The 12,448-nt window shown below is 46.5% G+C and overlaps 1 protein-coding gene across 4 annotated transcripts in view; it reads right to left on the minus strand.

The window, feature by feature from the left end:
• The window catches only part of BLK (BLK proto-oncogene, Src family tyrosine kinase), a 69,464-nt gene that overhangs the window by 18,496 nt on the left and 38,520 nt on the right, over window positions 1-12,448 (minus strand). For all 4 annotated transcript variants that reach the window (XM_050948846.1, XM_050948843.1, XM_050948844.1 and 1 more), the window contains exon 6: window positions 12,166-12,269. In XM_050948846.1, the coding sequence (XP_050804803.1) occupies window positions 12,166-12,269 (104 nt within the window). The remainder of the gene's footprint in view (window positions 1-12,165; window positions 12,270-12,448) is intronic.

Consider the following 12,448-nt stretch of genomic DNA (forward strand, 5'->3'; position numbering starts at 1 on the left):
CTGGTTCCTTTCAAAGTCATTTACTCATTCAGGGTTGATTACAGAACAGAGCCGGACGCCTGCTGCTAGTGGAAAGGGAAAGTGTCAAGACTGGAAGGTTTCAATTCTTTCTTCTCTTAACAACAATAATAACGAAAGATTGACACAAAATCCCCAACACTAGTAGCCTCAGTGACTCCCAGTAATAAAGCTGCATGCAGAGCTTAGTACTAATAAGGAACACTGTAATAATAAGCCAATGAGTAAAGCCAGCTAGCTCAATCAGCCCGACAATAATAATTCAGTGTACACATCCTAGCATGCAGAGGCATCCCTGCAGTAAGAATTTGGAGGAGGAGGGGGACCAACCCTCCAGTCACTATGTGCATGAGATCTGTGGCCAAAAGGAAGGGGTGAATTTTACTCTTCCAAGGGCTAATTATTATTTCTGTGTTGGAACTAACCATGATCATCTCACTGTTATTTGTTTCCCTCACCCTGTACGGGGAGACTTTGGCAAACCACTAAAGCGCTTGAAACCACTATGGCTTATTGTTAAAGGCGGCCTAGTCAGCAAGCTGTAAATTGGCCATTCAGCAAACTCAGCTTGACCAAAGCAGGAGGGAAGAGGGTTTAGGGTGCCACTCCGGGTAACAACCCCTCCTGTCATTGGTTTGTTGTATCCACCTCTTGTTGTTCATCATAAGAGAAGACTTTGAAATCCAGGACCGTCTTCTTGTTCTGTGGATGTACAGCATGCAACACAGCGAGGCCCTGATTCAAGTCCCCTGAGTGCTACCACAAGACAAATACAGATCATAATAATGAGCAAGTAAAGGTGAGCAAGAAAATGGCATGAAATCATGAAGACTGCCTTGAAACAATGTACCTGTCTGAGTGGACTGGCAATTCTGTTACAATAAGCAGATGTTTCTCTGAACTATTCAGATGTATTCTACAAAATTCTGAGCTCATGCACACAGGCCCCAATCCAGCCTAACACTACTGAATTCAGTGTATTAACCGTCTATCTAGGTCAGAGGTGGGCAAACTTTTTGGCCAGAGGCCACATCTGGGTATGGAAATTATATGGCAGGCTATGATTGCTCATGAAATTGGGGGTTGGGGTGCAGGAGGGGGATCAGGGCTTGGCGCAGGGGGTTGGGGCATGGGAGCAGGTCAGGGTGCAGGCTCTGGATGGCGTTTACCTCAAGCAGCTCCCGGAAGCAGCGACATGGCCGTCCTCCAGCTCCTACGTTGAGGCATGGCCAGGCAGCTCTGCATGCTGTCCTGTCCACAGGCGCCAGCCCCGCAGCTCCCAGAAGCAGTGGCATAGTGGGCATGTCTCTTCTCTGGGTGCTATGCCCAGGCGCGGCCAGGTGGTTCTACCTTGTCCGCAGGCACTGTCCCTGAAGCTCCCATTGGCCACAGTTCCCAGCCAATGGGAGCTGCGAAGCCAGCGCTTGGGATGGGGGCAGCGTGTGGAGCTCCCAGGTTTCCCCTATGCATAGGAGCCAGAGGAGGGACATGCCTGCCATGCTCCTACTTCTGGGAGCTGTGCAGAGCCACAGCATGCCCAGAACAGGGCAAGCCCCCAACCCCGCTCCCCAGCTGGAGTGCTGGAGCAGAGCAAGCTCTCAACCCCTTTCCCTGGCTGGAGTGCCGGAGCGGGGCAAGCCCTCGATCATGTTCCCTGGCTGAAGTGCCACAGTGGGGCAAGCCCCAGACCCTGCTCCCCAGCTGGAGCACCGGAGTGGGGCAAGCCCCCAATCCTTCTCCCTGATGGAAGCTTGAGGGCTAGAATAAAAGATCTGACGGACTGGATACGGCCCGAGGGGCCGTAGTTTGCCCACCCCTGATCTAGCTACTTCTATGTAATATCAGGCAGCTGCCCCTAGAATGCCACAGCTTTGCTCGCCCCCTGTTCAGGGCCCTTTAAGAACTCACTCAGTACAAAAGATAGTTAAAATAAACCCCTCTTGGGGTCCAATTTATTGCATCCCCGAGGACACAGTGACCCTCGAGCCCAGTTCAGTATCCCTCCCCTGATTAATCCAAAATAACACAGAACAGAACACAAACTCACACAGACTTCATCCCAGCTGGCCTTTACAGTCTCTCCCCTGCTTAGACAGGGTCTCTCCCCAGCCTCTCTGCCTACAAATGCTTTCCACCACTTAGGGCCGGTCCTGGACCAAATGGCACCCCAGGCAAGGAGCATCTTCGGCCCTGCCCCCTTGCCATTTGTTAAATGTTTGAATACCTCATTTTTCATTGCATTTGTAGCCCATTTCATGACTATGATGCACAATTTGCATGCATGATTAATACCTGTTATATAAAATGATACATTTGCACGCTGGGATCTGTAAATCCGTACTTATTCAAGCAAATTAAAAAAAAATGAGTTTCTGCTAAAGCTTACAGAAGCTTTTTAATTTTAAGAATAACTAAAATGTACTAACACCAAGAAATAGAACCGCACACCAACACTAGGTGGACCAGTATTAAATCGGGTATCAGTAGGTGCCAGCCTTAGAACGTTAACTCAAGTTCTTTAGTTCAAAAGGTTGCTTTTTTCGCCCTTACCATGAACTGAAGCCTGGAACGGCCCCAAGCCTGGCACCCCAGGTGGGCCTATGGGTCACCTGCCCGAAACCCAGCCCTGCTCCCCCTCTCTCCTGCTTCTTTAGCTTTTACCCTGTTGATTCACAGCCTCGCAGGAACTTCCTTGCTCCTTGCGGTACCTACAGATGCCGCCGTAATCGCCTGGGCTTTCCCCTATTCTCTGCACTTTCCTACTCTTTTTTATACTGGGTTCACCTGATTCAGCCTGGTTTTGGCTCATTTTGTAATCAGGGCTGTCTTAGCCTCAGGCTCTCCACCCTCCTACTCCCCCATTCCTGTAGTATCTGGGAACCTCACAAGCTGTATTGCATTTATTCTCACACACGACCTGTTTTACAGACGGGGAACCAAGCAGAGGGAGATTAAATGATGTGCCCAAGGGCGCGCAGTGAGTCTGTGGCAGAACCTGGGAACGTAACCCAGATTTCACAAGTCCTACACCACTGTCTTGCCCACAAGTCTAGCCTTCCTCTCTGTGGAGTTACACCCAGGATAACTGAGATCAGAACTGGCCCACTGAGTCTGCAAAATTAGATGAGAAACTTCTGATTCTCTTATGGGATTTTTACTCCACTGTGCCTGGAACGTGAGAAGAAAATAGCCCTCATCATAGTAATGTAGCCCCACAGCACTGATCTGCCCATTTTTAGAAAAAGTTACAAGTGGTGCCTTAAGAAAGTCGCCAAGACCCAATCAGCTTCAGTGGGATCAGTAACTGCACGGTTAATATTTTCTTAGCCCTTCCAACATTCAAACTTCAGTGATCTTGAGGAAACAAAGCGAGATATTGCGGGTAAACTCTTCCTCCCCCTCCACACCAGAGAGGTTCATTTTCTGTTAGTCTGAGGTTAGTGAGGCACAGCTGTTTCCACAAGTTTCAGAACAATTATTATTTTTTGGAAAGTTTGTTTATTTTCTCCAGCTTAGGCAGATTTGCTCTCTAGTATTTGTTTTATTAGTGACCTGCTTATCAGGTGGTCTTGACAAATGCCCCACCTTAATGTGCTCTTGAATATACCCCTAGAGTCCTCTATAAAATTTAAATTTAAAGGGAAATTGCCAGCATTACAATACTTTAGAAAATTAATCGTAGACAAAATTAGATTACTGAAACTGTAAATACCTGCATCACTACAATGGTAAGGATGAATTCTGAACATGTAATACACTAGCAAAGTGTGTTGTGTCCCCATCTAGTGCCTGCGACAGTCACAGATAACAGCCTACTACTGGTACCAGTTAATGGAGTTACTCCTTTAGCTCAAAAGGTAGAGACCAGTGCTGAAGATCGGGAGTATAAACTTTGCTGATGACCCACACAATGAAAGGTGGATGTAAATAAATATGTAACTAAAGAACAAAAAAACCTTTAAGGTTCAAAGAGCAACATGAATTCAACCACAGTGTACAGTGTGTATTAATGTATAGCTTTGCACTTCTGTGTGTGGATCCCAAGGTGCTGTACATTGGTGAATTCATCCTCACAATACCCTTTGAGGGACAGCTTTTCTCCTTTTATAGACTGGGAAACCAAGGTTGAGAGAGATTAAGTAGCTTGACCAAGGTGATTCAGGAAGCCTGTGGCAGAGACATCAGATAAACAGAGGTCAAGAACTTAGTAAGATTAAAAGAGGGATTGACCTCTTATCTGGATAAAGACAGCCAGAGGCAGAATAACAAATACCAAAATAACAGAGTGTGTCAGACTGAAGATAAAAGCTCACACTTTCAGGTATAAGATAATCACTGACTATTACGAGTCAGGAGGAATTTATCATGGAGTAGATTGTAGTTGGAAGAGACCCTGACATATAAACCCTTATATGAGGCCCTGATATGAGGCCTGAGCTAAAGTGGTGGGCAAGATTCGCTGATATAAAGCAAAGTTAGCAAAAATCAGGCTGTGAGCAAACATCAGGCTCTGCCTGCTTGCAAGTCCGCAGAATCTGGCAAGAACAGGGCTGATACTGCAGAAACACACATTCCTAAGAAATGCTAGGCATAGAGCACGCACAGAAACACATTCCAGAAGAGTGGTACCAGAACATCCTGATAGCAAGGATGGTACAAAAACATTCCCCAAGGATAACAGGAACACGCTGAGCCCTCCTAAAAGATAAGGTCAGGATGACAGTATGATGAATAGAGATGTTTGGAGTGAACCACCATGTACAAGGTGATGGGTGATAACTAGCCACGTCCGGAGGCAGTAACTAACTACGTCAGAGGGGCAGTATGTAACTTGTTTGTATCAGGGTATAAAGAGGTATTTCTGAGAGAGTGTTTTGGTTCAGCCGAGGGGAGAATGGAAAGTCCCGCCATACACAGACCTGCATCCATTGTCACAGACATACATGTCTTAGTATCCTTGTAGGATCTGCCGGGGGCTATTACCGTGCTTTGTTGACAATAAACCTGGCCTGGTGCCTTTGTACCATAACGGATCTTGTGGTCATTGGGCAGTTCACTCAAGGTCTGCTGTGCTGGCTGTCTGCGCAGAACTGGGGCAGCACACAGGGAGGACACACACACACACAGCCAAACTTTTAACTACACAGATTATGCTGACACATCTACCTCCTTCAAGATGTCTCACACTTTTCTGTGCTCCTCTGCAACTTCTTCAGACCACAATACTGAAGATGACGGCTCTGATCCAGCCTTACCACGCCTATGTTCATATGTCTCCTGAGTCCAAGTCATATATTTTATTCACAAGATCCTACTTCCACCTCTTGTATCAATCTAATCAGGGATAGAAAATACTATGTGGGGTAGATTCACCCATTCTCCATAGCACTGACAAATATAGAGTTTATTCATGATTATTATCTATTTGCCACAGGTCCCAATCAGCATCAGACCCTCACTGTTCCACAGACGGTACATGTGTATGGAAAGAAATGGTTCCTGCCACCAAGTATTTACAATCTAGACCATAGATACCAAAGAGACTAGGAATATGTATGGGCAAAGGGTTGCATTAATGAGTTGCATTAATGAGTTTGATTGGATGAATTCCTGGATCTTTCATTACATGACACAATCTTTAATTAAAGATTAATTTTTAATTCCTGGAGACACCAGGACAATCCTGGAGGGTTGGCAACCCTACCTCACTCCCTTTCCAGCCCTTCATTTGACAGCACAGGATGGACTGCTGGGCCTGCATGGAGTCCCACTGAATGTGACTGTCCCAGCCACTCCAGAGCCCCACTGAAGTCAGTTACCCAGGCTTATATCAAGCCATAAGGTTGGATAAATGTTCCCAAGAGTAGTTATCAGTGGTTCACAGTCAAGCTGGAACGGAATAACGAGTGGGGTCCCACAGGGTGTGGGTCTGTTCATTGATTTAGATAATGGCATACAGGGTACACTTATAAAGTTTGCAGATAATACCAAGCTGCAAGTGCTTTGGACGATAGTATTAACATTCAAAATGATCTAGAGAAACTGGAGAAATGGTCTGAGGTAAATAGAATGAAATTCTCTAAGGACAAATGCAAAGTCCTCCACTTAGGAAGGAACAATCAGTTGTACACCTACAAAATGGGAAATGACTGCCTAGGAAGGAGCACTGCAGAAAGGGATCTGGGGGTCATAGTGGATCACAAACTAAATATGAGTTAACAGTGTAACGCTGTTGCAAAAAAAGCAAACATCATTCTGGGATATATTAGCAGGAGTTGTAAGAAACACATGAGAAGTAATTCTTCCACTCTACTCCGCGTTGATTAGGCCTCAACTGGAGTATTGTGTCCAGTTCTGGGCATCACATTTCAGGAAAGATGTGGAGAAATTGGAGAAAGTCCAGAGAATAGCAATGAAAACGATTAAAGTTCTAGAAAACATGACCTCTAAGGGAAGACTGAAAACATTGGGTTTGTTTAATCCAGAGAAGAGAAGACGGGCTCGGGGGGAGGGAACATGATAACAGTTTTCAAGTATATAAAAGGTTGCTACAAGAAGGAGGAAAAAAATTGTTCTCTTTAACCTCTATAGATAGGACAAGAAGCAATGGTCTTAAATTGCAGCAAGGGAGGTTTAGGTTGGACATTAGGAAAAACTTCGTAACTGTCAGTGTAGTTAAGCATTGGCATAAATTGCCTAGATAGGTTGTGGAATCAGGGCCGTCTTTACCCATACAAAGGACGCAGCTGCGTAGGGCACCAGGAAATTTGGGGCACCACATTTCCTGGTGCCCTATGCAGCTGCGTGCTGCTCTAGTCCCTGCTTTGCCTCTTCCCCATAGCTCCTGCCCCTGTTCTGCCCCAGACCCGCCCCAGCCATACCCCCTACTCCATCCTTTCCCCAAAGTCTGCCCTGCTCTGCCCCATCCCACCCCTTACTGCCCCTGCTCTGTCCCAGTCATGCCCCTACTTTACCCCTTCCCCAAAGTCCCCACCCTGCTCTGTCCCTACCCCGCTCCTGAGGACTGCAGCAGGGCCGGGCCTGCACTCACCAGCAGCGGAAAGTGCAGTGACCTGGTTCCAGCCACACCTCCAGTGAGTGCTGGGAGGGTGGTTTCCCCCACCCCCAAGCCAGTTTCCCGCCCCCCCTTCCTGTGGAGGCCTGCCCCCCGCCCACGTCAGGGGGCTGCGTAGGGCCCCAGAATAGCTAGGGAAGGCCTGTGTGGAATCTCCATTACTGGAGATTTTTAAGAGCAGGTCAGACAAACACCTGTCAGGGATGGTCTAGATAATCCTTAGTCCTGCCATGAGGGCAGGGAACTTGACTAGATGACCTCTCAAGGTCCCTTCCAGTACTATGATTCTGTAATAATGGGTATAAAAAACAAAAGGAAAGAGTGGGCAAGAGAGGACGGAAGTAACAGTGATCAAGGCATGTGGCTACATCGCTAGTCTATTCCTGGCTTGCTTAAAGGGACCACATCCTGCTAGCCGCAGAATCAATATTAATGTTACTGAGTGGCTCTCTGAGGTGAAACTCTTAAGCGCTTTTTTTCAGATTTTCCTGTCTCAGAACTTGCCCTCAATAAGCCTGAAGTTCTGGATGTCACAGATCTATGTACAAAGAAACCACCTAGCTAGAGCCAACTCAGTGAGTCCCCACTGAGTGGGGAAAGGCGGGGTTTTATGTTTAGAAAAAAAGTTTGTCACTCTGCTTCAAACACAGGGGTTTGAGCATAGATACAGAGAGTCATAGAAATGGAAAGGATCTCAACAAGTCATCCAGTCCACTCCTCCATGCAAAGACAGTGGTTTTCAACCTGTGGTCCACTACAGAGTATGTCTAAGATTTCCAAAGGGGTCTGCACTTCCATTTGAAATTTTTTAAGGGTCCGCATATGGAAAAAGGTTGAAAGCCACTGACCTAGACCATCCCGAAAGGTGTTTCTCCAACCTGTTCTTAGAAACCTCCATTGATGAGGATTCCACAGCCTCCCTTGGAAGCTTAACTGCCCTTCTGGTTAGGAAGTTTTTCTTAATATGTAACCTAAATCTCCGTTGCTGCAAATTAAGCCTATTTCTTGACCAACATTCAGTGGACATGGAGAACAATTGCTCACATTCCTCTTTATAACAGCCCTTAAGGTATCTGAAAACCTGTTATTAGGTTCCCCTCCAGTCTTCTTGTCTCAAGTAACTTGCTCTCCCTGCTTAGCAAGGTAAGATCTTCTTTGCCTGAGATGGCACATCTAATCAACTAAGGCTCCTCTCAGTGTTATGAGCTGGAAAGAGAGCTTGTCACCCAAACAATTGTTATGTAATGGTGAGGACCACAATATGCCTAGGGACTGGTCACACAGAGAAAGGGACAGTCCCTGTTTGAAGTTTCCTTGCTAAAGGTACAAGAGAACAGGATATAAGAGAAAAAGTACAGGTTACAGGGGAGGGATAGCTCAGTGGTTTGAGCATTGGCCTGCTCAACCCAGGGTTGTGAGTTCAGTCTTTGAGGGGACCATTTAGGGATCTGGAGCAAAATCACTACTTGGTCCTGCTAGTGAAAGCAAGGGGGTGGACTCAATGACCTTCAGGGTCCCTTCCAGTTCCATGAGATATGTGTATCTCTTATATTATTAGAGGAAACACATGAAAATGGTGAAAGCTGTGATCACATACAAGCACTTTAAAAAAAAGTAAGCATCTAGACCAGCTGCCCCTCCCCCAAGCTTTTATTAGCTGGCTCAAAAAAGAATTAGATAAGTTCATAGAGCATAGGTCCATCAACTGCTTTGAGCCAAGATGGTCCGGGATGGAAACCCATACTCCAGGTGCCCCTAAGCCTCTGACTGCCAGAAGCTGGGACTGGACAACAGGGGATGGATCACCCAATAATTGCCTTGTACTGCTCATTCCCTTTGAAGCCTCTGGCACTGGCCACTGTCAGAAACAGGATACTGAGCTTGATGGACCATTGGTCTAAGCCAATGTGGCGGTTCTTAGGAATAATATATTGTAGAAGTGGGCATTCAAGAGGGATTTCAATGAGGAGAGGTTAGTAGCTTTTCAGATCAATGCAGGGGACACTCCAAATCTCTATCTGCCTATCTAAGATACTTATATGGTCCCCAATACTGTATTATCTGAATGCCTCACAATCTTTAATGAATTTAGCCTCACAGCACCACTGGGAGATAAGGAAATGCCACTGTCCCCATTTTACAGATGAGGAACTGAGGAGCACAGAGAAACCAAATGACGTGTTTAAAGTAACACCGGCAGACATGTGTCTGATGAAGTGGGTATTCACCCACGAAAGCCTATGCTCTAATACGTTTGTGAGTCTATAAGGTGCCACAGGACTCTTTGTCATTTTTTACATATCCAGACTAACATGACTACCCCTCTGATACCTGACTGGCAGTCTGTGTGGATCAAGGACATGAACCACCTCTCCCAAGCCCTAAGCTAGAGCCTAAACCACAGAACCACCTTTCCTCTATGACCAAGTAGACTTCCATCTTCTATGCTGATGGATGCAAGAACCATAAAACAAGAAAGAACAAAAACAAAGTCCCCTTTGGAGAAGCCAGTCTGCAACTTCCTGGTAATCCTCTGTCCTGAAGTGAACACAAAATGGCTGCTGGACTTTGCAGACAGCACACTGCCTAAATTGTAAAAGCATATGTGATAGGGCAGAGAACCTCCCCCTGCCCACACACATACCAGTCAAGAAGGGCTTAAAGAACTCTGTGGCCAGCTGCATGGCTTGTCAGGCCTGGGGGTGGACCCTTAAGGGGGAGGTGCACAGCCCCGTTGAGTTTACACGCTGAAACAAGCAGAGCTAGAGCTCCCAGACCGAGGCTACGTCTACACTACATCTTTTCCAGCACAGCAGCTACACCAATGCAGCTGTGCTTCTGTAGAGCTTGTGGTGAAAACATTCTTAAATCGACGGGAGAGAGCTCTCCCATCAGCTTAATAATTCCTGCCTCTGCAAGAGGCTGTGGCTGTCTTAGTTCGCCTGCCAACATAGCGCTTAGGTCTGTGTAATTTATGCCGCTCAGGGTGTTGATTATTCACATCCCCGAGTGATGTAAATTATACTGAATTAATCTGTAGTGTAGACAAGGGCTAGGGCGTGGGGTTCTTTGCTGAGGAACAGCTTGGCAGCACCGCCAGCCTGCTCCCTCTGAGAAAAGAAGACAGGCTGGTGTGTTTCTTTTATTGACATCTCCAGGACTATCTCCTGGCCTGTAGCCATGGAGGAGAACGGGAGCTGGGATTTCCTGTGGAGCCAGAGAGAGAGCTGCCCCTTCTTTGTGTGAGGGAGGGGTCTGGCTCCTTGTGGACCTTGGGACGAGTTGCCTTTTTATTTGGACTGTTTTATATTCTCCTGGAAGGGGGTGGACTCGCTAAGAGATATATAGCTGGAGGGCCGTACCCCAGCACTGGCCCACAGGAATGCTGTCACCCAGGGAATGTTGTATAAATGCCTGCCTTTATCCCAAAGGGGCAACCTCTAATAGTGCAGCACAAAGAAACAAGATCTTAACAGTTACATACACACAAAAGATTATGTAATACTGACAGACCACAGTCGGGACCGAACCTGGGACTTCTACAGCTAAATGCATAAGCCTGGAGCTATGCGGCCCTTAGCTAAGGCTGTAGCAAACTCATTAATCTCTAAGTGGTCTTGGTGCTACTAGAGGGGACAGAATACCACACCCAGGGCGTGTGTGGGTTACAATTGTTTACTTCAGCAATTCCTCCCTTCCATCTATAGCTGACTGAGGCCTCAACATGTGTGTGTGTTGGTGTGTATGTGAAAATTAATAACTAGGGGTGGGTGAATCAGTTCAGAAAGCTCGCGAATTACCCTTTCTCCCCCGGCCAAAATGTACGTCCATGCACAGAATCCAGCCTTTCAGAGGCTCTGAAACATTTGGATCAATTCCCCCCATTAAAGGTAACGGGGAAAAGATTTTTGCCTCCTGTGAAAAATGTACACAAAAATGAAATTATTTTCATCAAAATGTTCTTCAAAATGTGTTGAGTTTTGGTTGAAAACCCAAACGCTCTATGAAAAACGTTGACAAAAGTGTCCATTTTGCCAAAAAAGACATTTCCATCAGAGAAAAACAATTCTGTGAAAAAAAATTTGACCATCACTCCCCCTTACACTACCCACATCTTTGGCACTGTGACAAAGTTCTTCCTCTACCTTGGTGGGTTCTGCGCTTATTGGCGGATTTGCTCGCCTCAGTGATCTTCCCCTCTGGTGGAGCCCACAGTCCGGGTCAATTCCTCCTGTGTCTGATCAGGAGTTGGGAGGCTTGGGGGGAACCCGGGCCCACCCCCTACTCCGGGTTCCAGCCCAGGGCCCTGTGGATTGCAGCTGTCTATAGTGCCTCCTGTAACAGCTGCATGACAGCCACAACTCCCTGGGCTACTTCCCCATGCCCTCCTCCAAACACCTTCTTTATCCTCACCACAGGACCTTCCTCCTGGTGTCTGATAATACTTGTACTCAGTTCTCCAGCAGCACATTCTCTCACTCTCAGCTCCTTGCACCTCTTGCTCCTAGCTCCTCACACACTCACCATAACCTGAAGTGAGCTCCTTTTTAAACCGAGGTGCCATGATTAGCCTGCCTTAATTGATTCTAGCAGTTTCTTGATTGGCTGCAGGTGTTCTAATCAGCCTGTCTGCCTTAATTGTTTCCAGAAAGTTCGTGATTGTTCTGGAAACTTCGCTGTTACCTTACCCAGGGAAAGTGGACTCACTTAACCTGGGGCTAATATATCTGCCTTCTATCACTCTCCTGTAGCCATCTGGCCTGACCCTGTCACACACAAAATATGACAGGGGCTGTTCTGTGGGTAGCCATCATTTCCACACCCACACCCAGGCACCGGAACTGGAAATGCAAGAAATCTTGTGAGAAAAGCTGGTCTCATGAAATCAGAGCCCAGATTTGTAGATGTGTTGTATCTAATCTAATCTGTCTAGGTTGGTACAGCTCCAGTACATTTCAAGAGTATAGAACCATAGGAGAAGGAGCCACGTTTGCGGGGGTTTCAATTTGAAATCTTAGGAGATTTGTCCAGCAACGGCAATAATCAGAGGCCACCCACCACCCAAATCTTACCTTTATTTGTTTCACTCTCTCTTACAAGGAAAGACCCGACTTTGTTGCCAGGAGCCATCAACAACCGTTCGGCATCTTTTCTACTGAGAGCTTTAAAAAACCATCTGAGGGAGAAAAGTCATGAAATAGTTATAAAGAGCTCCAAGAAGAGGCAAATCCTACCCAGCCGTTCAATTTTTGTGCCATTAAAATGCTGAGTGTTGTGTTTAGTCTAGCAAAATGAAGGCTGTGAGGAGACATGATTGCTCTTTAGAAATACATTGGGGGAGTGAGAAGAGCTATT

This window comes from Gopherus flavomarginatus, chromosome 4 (genome assembly GCF_025201925.1).
Source record: "Gopherus flavomarginatus isolate rGopFla2 chromosome 4, rGopFla2.mat.asm, whole genome shotgun sequence".
Lineage (NCBI taxonomy): Eukaryota > Metazoa > Chordata > Testudines > Testudinidae > Gopherus > Gopherus flavomarginatus.